At 38.0% G+C, this 20,283-nt stretch overlaps 1 protein-coding gene across 3 annotated transcripts in view; it reads left to right on the top strand.

Moving 5' to 3' along the window:
- WDR64 (WD repeat domain 64) overlaps positions 1 to 20,283 on the top strand; it is a 156,604-nt gene that overhangs the window by 21,665 nt on the left and 114,656 nt on the right. For 2 of the 3 annotated variants that reach the window (XR_004434498.1, XM_033200785.1), the window contains exons 5-8: positions 2,879 to 2,908; positions 4,685 to 4,795; positions 8,672 to 8,886; positions 13,514 to 13,648. Coding sequence is in view for 2 of the 3 variants with exons in the window: in XM_033200785.1 (XP_033056676.1) it covers positions 2,879 to 2,908; positions 4,685 to 4,795; positions 8,672 to 8,886; positions 13,514 to 13,648 (491 nt within the window). In the remaining variant the exon portion in view is untranslated. The remainder of the gene's footprint in view (positions 1 to 2,878; positions 2,909 to 4,684; positions 4,796 to 8,671; positions 8,887 to 13,513; positions 13,649 to 20,283) is intronic. The other variant, XM_033200786.1, reaches the window with a different exon arrangement.

The following is a 20,283-nucleotide window of genomic DNA, read 5'->3' as shown; positions in this document are numbered from 1 at the left end:
CCCTCCCTCCCTCTTCCTTCCTTCCTCCCTCCCTCTCTCCCTTCCTTCCTTCCTCCCTCCCTCCTTCCTTTTCTCTCTTTTGGTTTGTCTCTGCATTATATATATGTATCAGGTACAGCAGAAACCATAAATTGTATTTTAGAGTTATTCCAAAAAAAAAACCCAAATATTTAGTAATGAGGAGGCTGCTGTGCCCTGTGGCAATTCTTTGGAACTGGTGACTGCATTTGGCATTGTTCCTCAGGGTGTCATATCGAACCATGTGGCATCAACACAATTAAAAGATGCTCCTGGATAATGTCTCAGTTAAAATCAGAAACACTCACGAGCCAAGTGATTCATAAAAGGTCCCATCAGGAACTTTGGACTTGAAATAAAAATGAATTGCTCAAATTCCAGCCCCGCTGTTTTACTAATTATGTCATTAAGTAGGGAGCTTAGCGAGTCACTTACATCTTTCACATCTCTTTTTTTACATCTGTAGAATGAGGACAATAAAACCTGTCCTCCCTCAAAGGATTGTAGTGAAGGTCAAATGAGAGAATGGGTGTAGAAACACTTTATGAACAATAAATCCCTACATGAATGTAAGGCTTTGCTATTATCAATGTCATTTCTAAATTTGTAAGTTTTGGACTTTCACTTTAATGTAATATGTTACAATATACCCTACATAATATTTTGCTATGAAAATAAAAGGTAAATCTTTGGTGTTATTTTTAAAATCCTAATGATTAGTTCATTTCCAACTAGAAACAAGCTTTATGCGAGTAAAATATCTTTGAAATAATCACTATGTGATTAAAATTTTTCACAGAATTTTCAGTTCTTCAGTAATCTCCAGTTCAGGGAATCTTTCCGAAGTTGAAGTCACAGACAGCCAGATTCTGTCAGAGGTGGGGGCTGTGTGGGCCCTGGAGGTGGTGCAGTGAGGGATGCAGAGTGTGGGCGTGGAGTCTGGGCTCCAGCCTCGCACTAACACTTAGAGCTGTGTGTGTTATTTAATATCTGCATGCCCTGGTTCCTCATCCAAAATCATAGACCTTCCTTCTTGCTGTTTGAGTTAATACTAATGAAGTGCTAGCATCATTAGAGTTCCTCAGTAAATGTTGGCAATTGCTATAATAAACAAATAATGTGAAAACAAAAATGAATTTGCCTCATTTAAATATGAAAACCTTCTTGATCTTTTTCTCTTGGTGCATTATTTACCTTCTCTTTTGTTACCTCAAAAATAGAACTAAGATGGTATCTAAAAAATAATAGGAGAAGGAAAATAATTATGTGCATACCAAAATATTCAGAATGACGTGAAATAAGTCAGGTGACATTATCACATTTCCAGAGATGCTTTACAAACATGCACATACACACAAAAGCTGATAGATGGGCACGTGTATACTCACAAATGTGCAAACACATATGTTTTTTATAAGATAATGTAACTGGAGAAAAAGATGGCTAAGAAATTAATGGTTTTGTTTTGTTTTTGTTTTTTGTAGAAACAGGGTCTTGCTGTGTTGTCCAGGCTAGTCTCAAACTTGTGGTCTCAAGCCATCCTCCCACCTCATGGCCTCCTAAATTGCTGGGATAATGGGAGTGAGCCATGTCCAGCCCAAAATTAATTATTTTGAGATTTGATCCAGCAGGAATAAATATTGTTTTGATTGTTGCAAGCCTTACAAATATGACATATCATGTGAGAAAAGTTAAGCTGAAAGTGTAGGTCACAGGAGTGATTTATTAAAAGGTAGCCATTAACAACTCCAAATATCTTGGATTAATTCATAATTTAGGCTCTAGCTGAAGTACAATAAATATAGTTCAGGATTTTCTTGATGATATAAACATTAAATGTTATTAATAAACATTCAAAATATATCTATAAGGATTATGAAACTTTTAAAGCAGCTGGGAGGACTTTAAATAGGTGACTTCCACTAAAGATATATATAGAGAAAGAGAAGCAGAAACCGTAGGTGTTCTGTTCTGCTACTCACCGGTTTTCTCACAGCTATGTATTTTTCCCATCTAGAAGTCAGTCCCGGGTTAGAAAAGCCTTTTTGAACTCTTCAGATGAAAGACAGCCTGTGGATAGCCATGACTAACAGCTTTAGTGATCTCTCTGATCTACTTTCTCTGTTTCACATCATCCATTTCTTCCGGGCCACTGTTTCCTAGATATTTCTCAAGGCCATCTGAGCATGTAAAAGAAACAAGGTCATTGAGATACTTCAACTACTTGCCTTCATCTTGGGAGCAATTTCCATGCCACAAGAGTAGGAAAGGCTGCTCATGTATACACTAGCTCTCTGCATGGGATACATCTGTGGTTCTTAACTGGTGTAGTACCCAGTGCATATATATTCACTCAACAGGTGCTTATTGAATAAAAGAGGAGGCCCACTGGGTAAAATGTTCTTTTAAGTTTCAACTTGGACAGATAACTTCAAAGGAAAAATGGTAGTTTTTCTCAATCACTCTATTTAGTAACTACTCTTGCCATTGCTGTTAGATTATTTTGCATTCCTATTTTTTGGCATCAAATGTTGCTCCAAACAACTAAAAAAAAAAAAAAAGAGAGATGTAGTTTGCATAAAGAAGGAAGAAAATGATTAGTGAAGTGTAAGACTCTTAACAGCACAGTCACCAGGTTTAACAATGAACCACAAAGGTATAAGCCTTGCTCACAGCCAACGGTTTGCATTATTCCACAGAGCTAGCTGTTTCAGGAGAAGGAGAAGCAGGGAGGAGACTTACAGAGCGTAGAATGACAACTGAGATTAAACCAAGACGATTCTGTGTTGTTTTAGAGTCGGCATTTTCATCTTTAATTGTAGTGTCAACTAGATTTCATTACTCTCTTCCTTTTTCCTAGATGCGAGTTCAGACCAGCACCAATGTTACAGTAAGTACACTTTAAAATTCCTAATGAAGTCAAGGTTAGGGCTATGGTGATGGTTCCTTCACAATTCATTAAAATCTCAGTGAAGTAATGAATAGACTCTGGATATATATTTCATATATTATAAATTTGTGTTTACTGACTAGGATCAAAACTAAGCCTTGAGCAGCAGCAAAGAGGACCCAGGTCTTGCTTTCTGGAGTTAAACGGACTGCAGAGAATTGCTTGGAAACTGGTCACTCCTTGGAAGCTTCAATTTAAAAGCTTCTCAGTTTTTCTGAGCATCTGTTATCGGAGAATGTAAAGAATGGATACAACCCAAGTTGTAAGAACAAGGAGGTAGCCCATGAAAATAATTAGAAAATATTTTTATTTTAAAGTTGAATACAACATTACAAGTTTGAGTACAATTTTGTCATTTATTTAATCCACATCACTAATCGGAATAGGAATTGCAGCAGATGTTGTAAAGCTATAGTGACTTGCTTGCAGAATCTCATTATGGATTTACGAGAGCTGGGAGAATGCTTGACTGTTTCTTTTTTTTTTTTTTTTTTTTTTTTTTGAGACGGAGTCTCGCTCTGCCGCCCAGGCTGGAGTGCAGTGGCCGGGTCTCAGCTCACTGCAAGCTCCGCCTCCTGGGTTTACGCCATTCTCCTGCCTCAGCCTCCCGAGTAGCTGGGACTACAGGCGCCCGCCATGTCGCCCGGCTAGTTTTTTGTATTTTTTAGTAGAGACGGGGTTTCACCATGTTAGCCAGGATGGTCTCGATCTCCTGACCTCGTGATCCGCCCGTCTCGGCCTCCCAAAGTGCTGGGATTACAGGCTTGAGCCACCGCGCCCGGCCGACTGTTTCATTGCTCGCACGCACTGAATACCCTGCACTACAAAGGAGGCTGCCATGCTTCCTGGCAAAGGAGTCTGGATTCTCTGTAAACTTCTGAACCTCCATTTTTTTTAAAATTATACTTTAAGTTCTAGGGTACATGTGCACAATGTGCAGGTTTGTTACATATGTATACATGTGCCATGTTGGTGTGCTGCACCCATCGACTCGTCATTTACATTAGGTGTATCTCCTAATGCTATCCTTGCCCCCTCCCCCCACCCCACGACAGGCCCCAGTGTGTGATGTTCCCCTCCCTGTGTCCAAGTGTTCTCATTGTTGAACCTCCATTTAAGCCAACCCTGGAATTTCTAACAGGTTTTACAGAATGTTGGAGGCCATGCCTGAAATGCATGTAGCACTCATAAATGGAAGCTTCTGTTTCTGTTAAGGAGTGTGTTGTTGATATTACAGATCCTAGCCATGCTAGTTTGGTGTCTTTAGGTAGGACACAAGAAATTCTCCTTGGTCTCCACTTATCTTGGACCAGGTAATGACTAAGGTCTTTGTTTTCTAGCATGGGGACAGGGCTGGAGAGCTCGCTTAATCAGTGCCCTAAATCTAGTCTCCTAGTGCCCATGTGAAGAAGCGGGCCTCACAGCAGTAAAGAGTGCACAAAGATGCTCCACGAACTGCTGTGTGCTTCCAGGGAGCAATCCTATCGCTAACTGAATCATTCTCCAGCTGATAGTACTGAGACACTCAGGGTAAGGGTGAAAGGGAAAAGGATGGGAGCCTGTATCCAAGATGCTCAGACAGGATGTACTGCAAGGCTTCTCTGTAATAAGGCAGCAAAATGGGGCTTTTCGTGTGACTAACCTGCCTTTTGTTAACCATCACCAGGTCACAGAAGGAAATGCATTATATCCCCCACTTCTCTGCTTTTCTATCAGGACACCTCCTGGATTACAGGGTGTGATTACCTCTTGCAGCTGAAACGAATCGTAGCCGCAACAGAAAGGACCATTATTGTCTGGGATTATAAAGCTCAAGGGAGCAGCCAGGTAATTGTGCCAAGAGAAATACTCAAAGAAACGAGATTGTCTTTTCAGTAGCCGTGCAGTGTGAGCAGTCCACTTTCTCTATCAAACATCAGTTTCTTCATCTATAAAACGAGAGGATTTAAGTAAGCAGTCTCTTAGATCAAGTCCAGCACGTATATTCTGTAATTAAAAGGGACTATTCTTTCCATTTAGTGTATATTTAGTTCAGTGGGGGTTGGGTTGTTTTTGAGTGAGGGAGTAATTCCTTTCTTCTTTTATGCCCTTCTCTGAATCCATGTATTATCTTTCTTTGGGTATACTCATGTTATCAAGTTCAAATCTTTTCTCCCAAGTCCAGCTTCATTAGGTGAGAAAATGACTAAAATCAAATGTCTAAGTTGGGCAAAAACATCTAATGCGGCAGCCCTTCAGTGGCTGAGATGTTACTGCTTAACCAATCTATCATATTTATTGAGCATTTGCATACATTTAGAAGTAAGGATTATGTTCTCTGCACTCAAACAAAACTCAGTCTTGAAGTTCCTCATGAATAAACATAATATATAATATGATGATACAGCAAATTATATGGTGCACCGGGGACTCAGGGAGGGTGAGATCACTGAGCACCAAGGTTATTTAAAAATGTCTTCAGGAAGCAGACTGACTTTGAAGGACATGGATGATTAAGAAATAAATTAACCTTCCTTCATGCCTTGCTTATTCCTAGCCTCGGTAAAAAACTAACTTTCTTTTGCTATTTGTTCACAATGTTGTAATCAACTAGTGATGCCAGAATAATTTTAAATATGGCAGCTTCTTGGTCAACGTACTTTATTATGTGCTGTGTTATAGACCAGGTTTATTAATTTCCAAACCCCTAAACTCCAAGATCCTGAACTTTGATCATAACCTCTTCTCCTAACGCTGTTCTGTTTCCACTCTTGCTTTTCAATCCCATAGAAGCCTCTAGTTCCTTGAAAACATCATGTTCCAGTCTGCACTCCCTCTCAACTCTTCTCTTCTTCCCTTCTTGTCTGCACCCTCTGGGGGTATCATCTGAGCTGGTCAGCCTCACCCTTCATTCTCTTCAATATTTGTCCTTCAACCTGGAGAGATGCCCTAGCCCTTCTCTGCTCCTTTACAGTGGCTAAGCACTGATGCAAAAGAACCAAACAGTGCTATTTGGCACAATTACAAACTTGGGGTCTGCAGACTCAGCTGGGCTCTCAGTGGCTTCCATCAATCTCTTTCTGGCCCTAACCAACTCACTGGCCCATTTCTTGTAAGTCATCCACAATTTCAATATTCTTCTCAGGCTTCTCCCTCTAGTATAAGGACTTGTTCTCTATTTTCCTGCAAAAAACTGAGTCTACTATCAGACTTGTCCTCTTTCAAATTCCAGTGCTTTCACCTACAGATTTAACTGGAAACCACATCCTTACTTTTGTCCTCTGAAGGCAAAATATCCTTGCATTTGACACTCCCTCCCCTCCTGTCTCGGCCACGACAAAGCTCTACAGCCTCCTCTCTCTCTCTTTAAAAATTGTTTAAACTTTTTTATTTATTTGGGGGTAACAGGTGGTATCTGGTTACGTGAGTAAGCTCTTTAGTGGTGATTTGTGAGATTTTGGTGTACCCATCTCCCAAACAGTACGTACTGAACCCAATTTGTAGTCTTTTATCCCTTACCCCCTTCCCACCCTTTTCCCCGGAGTCCCCAAAGTCCATTGTGTCATTTTTACGCCTTTGCCTCCTCATAGCTTAGCTCCCTCTTATGAGTGAGAATATATGATGTTTGGTTTTCCACTCCTGAGTTACTTCACTTACAATAATAGTCTCCAATTCCATCCAGATTGCTGTGAATGCCATTAATTCATCCATTTTTATGGCTAAGTAGTATTCCATTGTGTATACATATATACCACAGTTTCTTTATCCACTCGTTGACTGATGGGCATTTGGGTTGGTTTCACATTTTTGCAGTTGCGAATTGTGCTGCTAGAAACATGAGTGAGCAAGTAGCTTTTACATATAAGAACTTCTTTTCCTCTGAGTAGATATCCAGTAGTGGGACTGCTGGATCCAATGGTAGTTCTACTTTTAGTTCTTTAAGGAATCTCCACACTGTTTTCCACAGTGGTTGTACTAGTTTACATTCCCACCAGCAGCGTAGAAGTGTTCCCTTTTCACTGCATCCACACCAACATCTGTTATTTTTTGAGTTTTTGATTACAGCCATTCTTTCAGGAGTAAGATGGTATCATATTGTGGTTTTGATTTGCATTTTCCTGATCATTAGTGATGTTGTGCATTTTTTTCCATATTTTTGTTGGCCATTTGTATATCTTCTTTGGAGAACTGTCTATTCATATCCTTAGCCCACTTTTTGATGGGATTGTTTGTTTTTTCTTGCTAATTTGTTTTAATTCCTTGTAGATTCTGGATATTAGTCCTTTGTCAGATGTATAGATTGTGAAGATTTTCTCCCACTCTGTGGGTTGTCTGTTTACTCTGCTGGCTTCTTTTTGCCGTGCAAAAAGAAGTTTAATTAAGTCCCAGCTATTTATCTTTCTTTTTATTGCATTTGCTCTTGGATTCTTGGTCATGAAATCCTTGCCTAAGCCAATGTCTAGAAAGGTTTTTCCAATGTTATCTTCTAGAATTTTTATAGTTTCAGGTCTTAGATTTAAGTCCTTGATCCATCTTGAGTTGATTTTTGTGTAAGATGAGGGATGAGGATCCAGTTTCATTCTCCTACGTGTGACTTGCCAATTATCCCAGCACCATTTGTTGAATAGGGTGTCCTTTTCCCACTTAATGTTTTTGTTTGCTTTGTTGAAGATAAGTTGGCTATAAGTATTTGGGTTTATTTCTGGGTTCTCTATTCTGTTCCATTGGTCTATGTGCCTATTTTTATACCAGCACCATGCTATTTTGTTGACTATGGCCTTATAGTATAGTTTGAAAAGAGATAGGGTGATGCCTCCAGATGTGTTCTTTTTGCTTAGTTTTGCTCTGGCTATGCAGGCTCTTTTTTGGCTCCATATGAATTTTAGGAATTTTTTTTCTAGTTTGGTGAAAAATGATTTCGCTCTCCTGCTAGACTCCTTCCTCTTAACCTCCTCTAATCTTCCTCTCAACCAATTCAGGTCCCAGATCAAATGTCACTTTCTTTGGCCATGGGACCTGTTGTGGCCTTTTCAGTCACTGTGTATCAGAGCACTGTGATTTGTTTCCTTAAATGCACTTCTACCAGAATGGTAGCTCTACAAAGTCAGAAACTGTCCTGTTCACCATTGCACAGTCGTGCTGCAGTAGTTCTTGGCACACAGAAGGAAATACATAGATAAATGTTTGTTGACTGAACAAATGTATAGAGACGGAATCACGGAAGAGCAATAGCCGTGTAGCTTCGTGGCCCCATTCAATTGTACAAAATCAGCTTGACACGTGCTGACTATTTCTGAATAAACTTGGATGGTGGATAATTTCTCTTCTGGTGACTCCTTGGGACTTTGATATTTGATTTTCCTGTTTGCCACCCAGTTTTATGTCAATAGTCTGGTAACACCTGAATCTTGTTATGCTTACTTTAATATTTTCTTATAAATCCAAAAAAGGGTCATTTACAGTCACGCCTCAGAAAAATCTCATTACTTATTGGCCCAGGGGTAGGCACTCTACTCCTTTCTCCACAAAATACCTAAAATAACAGTGAGTGTTCTATAACTTTTATTTGGTTAACTGTTTTTTTCCCTCTCTCAAATTATCTTATACAATAGGAGTATCTACAATAAAAAACATTGGAAAGTGAAATTTTTGTCAAATAATAGGGGAGATATTTATTGAAGAGAGCAAAGTAACAATTCATTAAAGTCATTTTTCTGTTTCTAGGAAAATTATTTTGTCATCAAGCCAATGGATCACTGCCTCCTGTGTGTGTGTGTGGTGCCTTTGCCTGACCATCTCTGCCAAGATGACATCCTCCTGGGGGATGATGGGGGTTTTGTGAACAGATTCACAGTCAACAGTGATGACTTTGGAATAAAGCAGGCAAGATCCAAAAGAAAATTACAAAATCAGGTCTTAGACTCAAAGAACTTTAAAAGGTAAGGGTATCATATGGCTAATTTAATTATTTTAATAATTATAGTCTTTTGTAAGTAAGCTTTATGGTGAAAAGTGAAAAATGAGATTTAAATGATAGAAAATAAGAAATTAAGAAAAATTAAAGTAATATAAAAAATTAATTATAGTCATTGTTCATATGTACACATACACACATGCACACACACACAGTGAAATGCTTCTGGCCCCAAGAAACTGTCAGTGTAATAGCTCCTAATTTAAGTGCTATTGACAACTAAAACTTATAGGTACTTGAGTAGATTGAAAAGTTAAATGAAAAAATTAAATCATAAAAAAACTATAAAAATATATGTGACTAGTTACTAGCACTTGAATATGGGAAACATTCTAAATATAAAAGCAATGGATATAGAATTCAAATAAAAAGTGTCATAGGTTTGACTATATACAAAATAAAACCTCTGGACATCAAAAGATAGTATTCTAAAAGCAAACTGGAATAAACATTTGTGACAAATATGACAGACAACGGGTTGATATTTGTATTGGGTCGTAGAGTTCAATGAAAAGATATAATCCTCCAAGAGAAAAATGAGCAAAGGTCATGAACATGTAACTCACAAACGTGTGCACAGTACAAATGGTCAATAAACATTTCAAAGTGATCATCAGAAAAAAATGCTAACAATAGTTATCCCCAACTGATAATTATTGTCTTCCTTATAACGGCAATGTCTTTAAACTTTTTGAGAAAGGTGCATATTACTTTTATTAGCTGAAAAACCTAAATTTTATGTTAAATGGTCTTCCTTATTTATCAAAGAAGTGCAACTTAAAATCAGATACAATTTTTCACTTATAAAATCAGAAATGATTAAAAACGGGGAAGATGCTGTGACCCGGGTGTTCTCACACTGTTGCTGGTAAAAGTATGAATTGGATCCACCTTTCCGGAAAGAATCTGGGAAGCTGCATCAAGTGCCTTCATAACCATTTATACACTAGGACCTAGTATCCGTATCTTCAAAAATCTTAAGTATGGTTATCATAGCTTCCCCCTCCCCTCCCCTCCCCTCCCCTCCCCTCCCCTCCCCTCCCCTCTCTTTCCTTTCCTTTTTTGATGGAGTCTCACTCTGTTGCCCAGGCTGGAGTGCAGTGGCGCAGTCTCTGCTCACTGCAACCTCTGCCTCCTGGGTTCAAGCGATTCTCCTGCCTCAGCCTCCTGAGTAACTGATTACAGGTACATGCCACCATGCCTGGCTAATTTTTGTATTTTTAGTAGTAACGAGGTTTCACCATATTGGTCAGGCTGGTCTCAAACTCCTGACCTCGTGATCTGCCCGCCTCAGCCGCCCAAAGTGCTGGGATTACAGGCTTGAGCCACCCACAGCATTATTTCTGGTGGTAAATTATCTAGTGTCCAACAAAAGGGGAATGATTAATTTAGATGATTAATCATTTACATAAATAATTCAGATATATAAATATATAATAAAAACATAAATTATATATTTATATATATAAAATACATTTTTTGTCTGACACCTAAAATACATTCAGATTTCAAGGATGTTCAGCAAATCATAGTATAACCATATGTCATGTACCCATTTAATTGTTTTGAAAAATATTTAATAGTATGAAAAGGGTTTATGACATAATGTCAAGTAAAAATGATTTATCTTTCAACATATGAATTTGGGGGATAAAAAAATTTAATTTAATTAATTTTTATGTATATATGAATCCAGTCTTATAAATGTACATATGGGTGTGTATTTCTACTTAGAAAAATATTGAGTATAAACAGTCACTTCTCAAAAGAAGACATTTATGCAGCCAACAGACACATGAAAAAATGCTCATCATCACTCGCCATCAGAGAAATGCAAATCAAAATCACAGTGAGATACCATCTCACACCAGTTAGAATGGCAATCATTAAAAAGTCAGGAAACAACAGGTGCTGGAGAGGATGTGGAGAAATAGAAACACTTTTACACTCTTGGTGGGACTGTAAACTAGTTCAACCATTGTGGAAAACAGTGTGGCGATTCCTCAAGGATCTAGAACTAGAAATACCATTTGACCCAGCTATCCCATTACTGGGTATATTTCCAAAGGATTATAAATCATGTTGCTATAAAGACACATGCACACGTATGTTTATTGCAGCACTATTCACAATAGCAAAGACTTGGAATCAACCCAAATGTCTATCAATGACAGACTGGATTAAGAAAATGTGGCACTTATATACCATGGAATACTATGCAGCCATAAAAAAGGATGAGTTCGTGTCCTTTGTAGGGACATGGATGCAGCTGGAAACCATCATTCTCAGCAAACCACTGCAAGAACAGAAAACCAAACACTGCATGTTCTCACTCATAGGTGGGAATTGAACAATGAGATCACTTGGACACAGGAAGGGGAACATCAGACACTGGGGCCTATTGTGGGGTGGGGGGAAGGGAGGAGGGATAGCATTAGGAGATATACCGAATGTAAATGACAAGTTAATGGGTGCAGCACACCAGCATGGCACATGTATACATATGTAACAAACCTGCACGTAGTGCACATGTACCCTAGAACATGAAGTATAATTTTAAAAAATAAATTAATTAATGAAAAAAAGAAAAATATTGAGTATAAATATCCAAAAGTTTAATAAATGATTTCTATAGGACTTCAAAGAGGTGATTTTAAAAATTTTATTTGCTTTCTAAATTTTGTACAATGAATATTTTTTCTTTATAAAGACATTAAAAAATGGATTATACTTTGTTATGTAACCAATACTTATCTCAGAGTTAGAATATGCAATTAAAAGCACATTACAACTGATACTCCATGGAATTAAGACTAATCCCATTGCTGGAACCCTAAGAATGATACAATAAAATTAACTGGCTCCATTTTCCATCCTTCACATATAAGCAGTATTACTTAGTCCCAACAGAGAATTAGACCTGATGGAGGGCTTCCCCAATATGTGACGTGCTGCTCTGTATACTATTAAGCATTTCATTCTAGTTATGCTAGGTTCTTAGAATAGATGCTGAGACGTGAATCTGCTTTTTATTAATATGTGTGCCACCTGTCAGAAAATTCCATGGCTCGTTTTTCAATCCTGTTTTCATTAGATAGACATGTAAAAAATGAGGTTTAGAAATCTGAGGAAGTTAAGGAATCTGGGTACAGTTAAAGGAATGCTAATTCACGTTAGTTCTTGTGGTTATTATATTTATGTAGATGATTTAATCATGCAGATGATTCAAATCATTCAAGACTGTGGTGTATATATAGGCTGAGTGTTGCCGCATTTTCTTACACCAAGAGACCTTCAAACCTCACCAGAATGAAAAGTATTAAGGCCAAAGAGATAATTAAATTCTGGTGCTATCATACAAGTTTTCCTGCAGCTGACATCCATAGAATTCATTCTTGTTGAATGTGGGGGTAGTAAACACTGATATGCAAACCATTATACAAATTGAAGAAAGAAGTAGCCAGCATCCAGAGTTCAAACATATCTGGCATGAGAACAGAAAGCTCCCTCTCCACTCGGTTTAGTGTCATATTGCAGAACATTCATGCCTTGAGTTATAAACATTTCTATTCCTCAACTAGAATTTAAGCAACTTGGTGACAATACTTTTTACCTTAATCATCTTTGTGTCCTTAGTACCTGGGATGCAATAGGTGTTCAATAAATTTGAATGAGGAGACAAGCCATTAAATAAGGGTAAATATAACACCATGAGGACAAGAATTTTGAGGCAGAGGTTTTGTCTGTAACCTTAAGCCTCACATTCAAATGTTTTGTGAACTGATGGCCAACACTCTGACAAGGAATATGATCACTATCCCCCACTCAGTTTCACCAGTGAACTGAGATTATACATTTCCCAGTACTTCAGTTTGAAAAGTATTAATGGAAAACATAAATACATTTTCAAATGAATTGACTCAAATAAGATATAAAAGAAAATGAAGCATACTGCTCCATTTGGATGATTAGAAATTTTCTAGTAAAATAAAATTAATAGTGCCATTATTGAATTGGGATTCTTCTAGATTATTCTTTTAATTCTGAATTCACAGCTCACATTTTGATGAGTCTTTTAAAGTTACTTTTCCATTTTAAGTATGCTTGATTATAAATAAACAGTTAAAAGTGGGCCGGGTGCAATGGCTCACGCCTGTAATCCCAGTACTTTGGGAGGCCGAGGCAGGCAGATCACCTGAGGTCAGGAGTTTGAGACCAGCCTAGCTAACATCATGAAATCCTGTCTCTATTAAAAATACAAATTTAGCCAGGCATGGTGGTGCACACCTGTAATCCCAGCTACTTGGAAGGTTGAGGCAAGAGAATTGCTTGAGCCCAGGAGGTAGAAGTTGCAGTGAGCTGAGATCACACCACTGCACACTCCAGCCTGGGTGAGAGAGCAAGACTCTGTCTCTAAATAAAGAAATAAATAAAAATAAAAGGTGTTATAATGCATTGGGCTGTATTCTACATTCGGGTTTAGCACAATTCAGTTACAATTCAGTTAAAGTCAAATACATTGCTGAATAGAAACTTACATTATACGTTTGTGTGTCTAACATAAATCTCCCCTGCCTTTTCTTAATCCCCAGTGTTAAAAGGAAGCTACATAATGACTGGGTTATGAAAATTAGATATATTTCAGCCCTAAATTGTTTTGGATCCTGCTCCTTAGACAGTAATCATTCATTAGTTTTGGAATCCTTGAAGAGACTCGAGGATAATTTGTAAGTACAGCAATTTATATACATGAACAGTCTGTGAATTTCAAACTTTTTACAATGATAAAAGCATGACAGCTTTGGAACTTTCAAACTCGCTTTAAGAATATTGCCTTATTTCCAATCTGGTTAAATATGTGTTAATAACTAGAAAACAGTTATTGTATCTTAATTTGGGGTTTTAAAATTGCATTGAGATGTATGCTACAACACAAATAAATATCAAAAACATTAAGCTGAATAACAGAAGCCAGACAAAAAGACTGCATATTGTATGATTCCATTTATATGTAATATCCAAAAAAGGGGTACATTTATAAAGACAGAAAGTACATCAGTGGTTGCCTAGGACTGGTGGTAGAAGCAGGGATCCCCAATGGTCACAAAGGGACTTTCTGGGATGATGAAAATGTTCTAAACTTCTTGTGGCGACTGTTGATTGTTACACAATTCTCTAAATTTACTAAAAATTATTGAGTTGTACACTTACAATGGGTGAATTTTATGATACGCAAATGTTATGGTACCTACTGGGGTATTACTTACCCTAATAAAGATGTCTCAGAAAAGTGCATTGAGACTCCTGGCTGCCTTCCAGTCTGGCATGTAAAGAGCTTGGAAGTTGCCATTCCATCCTAACAAGTAAAAATGTAACAAACTAAAAAAATGAATGATTTTTCTTAGATCCATCAGAGAAGTAAGGTCACAAGGCAGCTTTGTTGCCCCCACATTGGAGAGATAGAGGGGCAAACGCTGAGAATCACAACTTACTGGAGCAGAAATTCACAGGCAGGAACCCCTTGAGTAACCAGTATAGGGCAGGAAAACCTCAACTATAATGGACAAATGCTCAGCATGGACAATTTTAGAGTTAAGAATTCCAGGGGTGCCCAGTCATGGGGGCCCCTGTGCTTTTGTGAGTTTTACTTCCAGGAGTTCAACAGATTCTTAAAGTATCAGTGAAAAATCCACTCTTGCTTCTGGCAGAGGGGAAAGAAAAGGAACCATTTGAAAATGTGCCAGAACATGTTGCTCTTTCCAAGGCCTGCCCTCAAGAGAAACTATGTTATCAGAGTCTAAGCTATTGGAACTTTGTCTGGGAATAATAAACAGACAGAAGGAAAATATCCACTCTAACTTCTGGTCACACCTAAGAGGGAGGGTGAGGAAGACTGAGAAGCACCTGTGAAATTCACAATCCAGACACACAGGCTCATCAAAAGAATGAGACTTCCTCACAGGATTCACCTTCCCCCACAGCTTACCAACATGTTACTAATGGTCTATTTACAGCAGTTCCCTTTACCCAGTAAATCATGTCCAGCTATCAAGAAAAAAATTACAAGGCACACTAAAAGACACAAAACAGACTGTCAGAGTGATCAGAAAAAACAAGACCCAACTATATGCTGTCTATGAGAAACATACTTTAAATGTAAAGCCACATATAGGCTAAAAATAGAAAGATACAGAGAGATATACCATACTAAAACTTATCAAAGGAAAGCAGAAGAAGCTATGCTAGTTTTATATAGAACAGATATCAGTGCAAGGAAAATTACCAGGGATAAAGAAAGGCATTACATAATAATAAAGGGGTCAATTCTTAAAGATGCCCTAACAATCCTTAATGTGTATGCACCTAACAACACAACATCAAAATTAATGAGGCAAAAACTAAAACTGCAAGAGACACAGCAAGCTTCAGAATCAGATTCAGACATGGCAGGGAAGTTGGAATTATCAGAATGGGAATGTAAAACAACTATAATTAGCAGGCTAAGGGCTCAGATAAAGCAGGCAGCATACAAGAACAGACAGGCATTATAAACAGAGAGATGAAAATTCTAAAAGAATAAAAAATTCTAATCAAAAACACTGATAGAAATGAGTAATGCCTTTGATGGACTCATTAGTATACTGGACATAGCTGAGGAAATAATTTATAAAAGATTCAAAAACAGAAAGCAAAGAGGAAAAAAACGGAAAAAAAAAAAAAAAACCGTAGGCTATCCAAAAAACTGTGGACAACTGTGAAAAGTGTAACGTGTGTGTGATGAGAACACCAGCAGAAGAAAGGGAGAAAGGAAGAAAAGGAACATTTGAAGTAATGACTAAGAATGTCCACAAATTAAAATGAGACACCAAACCCCAGATCCAGCAATATCAGAAAACACCAAGAAGGATAAATGCCAAAAAATAACTATACCTAGGCATATCATATTCAAACAGCAGAAAGGTAAACATAAAGAAAAAAACTGGCCAGGCGCAGTGGTTCACATCTGTAATCCCAGGACTTTGGGAGGACAAGGCGGGTGAATCACAAGGTCAGGAGTCAGAGAGCAGCCTGACCAAAATGGTAAAACCCCATCTCTACTAAAAATACAAAAATTAGCCGGGCATGGTGGCACGCACCTGTAACCCCAGCTACTCAGGAGGCTGAGGCAGGAGGCGGAGGTTGTAGTGAGCTGAGATCGCACCACTGCACTCCAGCCTGGGCGACGGAGACTGTCTCAAAAAAAAACAAACAAAAAAACAAAACTTGAAACAAGCCAGAAGGGGAAAAACAAACAACTTGTCGTAGAAAAGCAAAGATAAGAATTACTTGTGATTTTTCCTCAGAAGTCATAAGCAAGAAGGGCAGAGTGAAATATTTAAAGTGTTAGAAGACCTACCAGCCTAGAATTCTGTATACTGTGAAATTATCCTTTAAAACTGAAGGAGAAATAAAACTTTCTCAGACAAACAGAAATTGAGGAAATATGCTGTCAGTAGACCTGCCTCTCAAGAAAGGTTAAAAGAAGTTCTTCAGAGAGAAAGAAAAGCCGTAAGTCAGAAACTTACATCTAAAGAAAAGAACAGCATCAGAGGAAGAAAAAGTAAAGGTAAAATAAAAATTGTTATTTTTGTTATTCTTAACTTTTCTAACAGATAATTTGTTCAAATAATAATGACAACAATGTATTCCATTATATGCACAATATACACATGTATAAACATACATGTATGTATATATGGTATATTTGCTATGTGTAAGCAAAATAAATGACAGCAATAATACAAATAATGGAAGGAATTAGGGTTTTTGTTTATTTTAATATACTTGTCCTGCCTGGGCAGTGCAGTGTTACTTGAAAGTGAACTTGGATTAGCTGTAAATGTATATTGCAAATGATAGGTCAACCACGAAAAATTGTTTTTAAAAATGTGTAACTGATATTGTAAGAAAATAGAGAAAATGAAATCATGTAACTTGTTTATTTTAAAACACAAAAGGCAAAAAAAGAGTAAAAGACAAAAATAGAAACAAAGAAAAGGAGCAATTAATAGAAAACAGTTGCAAACATAGTAGATGTTAATCCAACTATGTCAATAATTACTTTAAAGTCAATGGTCTAAATAGACTAGTTAAGAGCAGAGATTGTCAGAGTGGTCACAAAACAAGACCCAACTCTATGTTGTCTATAAGAAACCCACTTTAAATATAATAACACATATAGATTAAAAGTACAGAGATAGGGTAAGATATACCATGCTAACACTTATCAAAAGAAAACAGGAGGCCGGGCACGGTGGCTCATCACCTGTAATCCCAGCACTTTGGGAGGCCGAGACGGGCGGATCACGAGGTCAGGAGATGGAGACCATCCTGGCTAACACGGTGAAACCCCATCTCTACTAAAAAATACAAAAAACCTAGCCGGGCGAGGTGGCGGGCGCCTGTAGTCCCAGCTACTCGGGAGGCTGAGGCAGGAGAACGGCGTAAACCCAGGAGGCAGAGCTTGCAGTGAGCTGAGATCCAGCCAGTGCACTCCAGTCTGGGTGACACAGCGAGACACTGTCTCAAAAAAAAACAGGAGTTACTATGCTAATTTTAGACAGAACAGACATCGGTGCAAGGAAAGTTATCAGGGATAAAGAGGGACATTATATAAAGACAAAGGACCCAATTCTTCAAGAAGCCATAACAATCCTTAATGTGTATGCCACCTAACAACAAAGCATCAAAATTAATGAGACAAAAACTTATAAAACTGCAAGGAGAAATACATAAATCCACGATGTAGTTAGAGACTCCAACACCCCTCTATCAGACCCAGCAAGGAGAAAATCAGTTAAGGACAGTTGAACTCAGCATCACTATCAGTCAACTGGATATAACTAACATCTGTAGGCTACTTTATCCAAAAGCAGCAGAATACACATTATTCTCAAGCTCATATAAAATATTCTCCAGGATAGATCGCATTCTTGGCCATAAAACACACCTTAACAAATGTAAGAGAATAGAAATCACACAATATATGTTCTCAGACCACAAAGAAATTAAACTAGAAATCAGTAACAGAAAGATAACTGGAAAATCCCAGTAGGTGTGAAGATTAAACAACACACTTCTAAGTAACATGTGGGTCAAGGAGGAAACTTCAAGAGAAATTAAAACTTGTTTTACAGTCTTTTTCAGAGGATGGAAACAGAGGTAATAGTTTCTATTTTATTAGTTATTATTATTACTGTTTAGAGACAGGGCCTCACTCTGTTGCCCAGGCTGGAGCTTGATCATGTGATCATAGCTCTCTGCAGCCTTGAATTCCTAGGCTCAAGTGACCCTAGAGACAAAAACTGATAACTGATGAACTGCCCTAGTTTCCCAACTAGCCAGTATTGTAGCCACATGTCACCATGCTCAGCTAAATGAGATCTTACCATGTTATGCATGCTGGTCTCAAACTCCTGGCTTCAAGAGATCCTTTCACCTCAGCCTCCAAGGTATGAAATTACAGGAGGGAGCCACCATGCCTGGCCTATTATTATTATTATTTTAGAGATAGAGTCTTGCTATGTTGCCCAGGCTGGTGTCAAACTCCTGACTTCAAGTGATCTTCCCACCTCAGCCTTCTGAGTAGCTGGGACTATAGGAATGAGCCACCATGCTCAGCCTAACTCACACTATGAGTCCAACGTCACCCCAATACCAAAATCAGACAAAGTCATTACAAGAAATAACTACAGACCAATATCTCTCATTGACATAAATGCAAAAATCATTAGTGAAATGTTAGTAAATCAAATCCAATAGGGTGTAAAAAGAATTATGCACCATGACTGATATGAACTAAATGTTTGTGGACCCCTCAAATTTATATTTCCTACCCCTCCTACCCCTCCTATCCCTCGAAAATTATGGTATTAGAGGTGAGGCCCTTGGGAGACAATTTAGGTCATGAAGGTAGGTCTTTCAGAAATAGAATTAATGCCTTTGTAAAAGAGACCCCAAAGAGTTCTCTAGTTCTCTTTCTGCCATGTGAGGCTACCACAAGGAAACAGTCATTTGCAATGTAAAAGATAGCCCTTGACAGACCCTGACCATGTTGGCACCTTAGTCTCAAGTCTTCAGAACTGAGAAAAAAAGTTTATTGTTTAAGCCACATAGTCTATGATACTTTGTTACAGCAGCATGAACTGACTAAAACTATGACCAAGTGGGATTTATTCCAAGAATGTGAAGCTGGATCAACATTCAAAAATCAATTAATCTAATTCATCGCATAAACAAGCTAAAGAAGTAAAATCACATACTCATATCAATAGATGCAGACACAGCATTTGACAAAATCCAATGACACTTATATAAAAAGACTTAGCAAAGTAGGAATAGAGGGAACATCATCAACTTGTAAAAACATCTACAAAAAACCTCCAATTAACATCATCTACAGTACTGGACAAACAGTTTTCCCACTAAGATCAGGTATAGCATGTTTGCGCAATACAAGGTTATTGTATAAAAGTCAGTGACTTTCCTATATCCTAACAATTAACAAGTGGCATTTTAAATTAAAAACATAGGCCAGGCACAGTGGCTCATGCCTGTAATCCCAGCACTTTGGAAGGCCAAAGTGGGCAGATCACCTGTGGTCAGGAGTTCAAGACCAGCCTGGCCAACATGGTGAAATCCTGTCTCTACAAAAAGACAGAAATTAGCCAGGCATGATGGCAGGTGCCTGTGATCCCAGCTACTTGGAAGGCTGAGGCAAGAGAATTGCTTGAACCCAGGAGGCAGAAGTTGCCGTAAGCTGAGATCGCACCATTGTATTCCAGCCTGGGCAACAGACCAAGACTCCATCTCAAAAAAAAAAAAAGAAGAAGAAGAAAACAAAACAGAAACACAATGCCATCTGCATTAGCATTTGAGAATGAAATACTTAGGTATAAAATCTAACAAAATATGCAAGATCCATATGAGGACAACCACAAAACTCCAATTAAAGAAATCAAGGAATTAAATGAAGAGACACTCCATGTTTATGAATAGGAAGACTCAATATTGTCAACATACCAGTTTTTCCCAACTTGAGATACAGATTTAATGCTATCGCACCCAAAATTCAGCACGTTATTTTGTGAATCTTGACACGTTCATTTTAACATTTATATGGAAAAGCAAAAGGTCTCGAGTATTCAACACAACAATGAAGAGGAAGAAAAAAATCACAGGACTGACAAGCCAAGACATAAAGCTATAGTAATAAAGACAGTGCAGTACTGTAAAACAATGGAAAAAATAGATCAATAAAGCAGAAATAGACCCACATAAATATAGTCAACTGCTCTTTGACAAAGGAGCAAAGGGAATACAA

Source organism: Trachypithecus francoisi, unplaced genomic scaffold (genome assembly GCF_009764315.1).
Source record: "Trachypithecus francoisi isolate TF-2019V2 unplaced genomic scaffold, Tfra_2.0 Lachesis_group5, whole genome shotgun sequence".
NCBI classification, from domain to species: Eukaryota; Metazoa; Chordata; class Mammalia; order Primates; family Cercopithecidae; genus Trachypithecus; species Trachypithecus francoisi.
The sequence above is the reverse complement of the archived record's forward strand: the minus strand, read 5'-3'. Positions and strand labels throughout refer to the sequence as shown.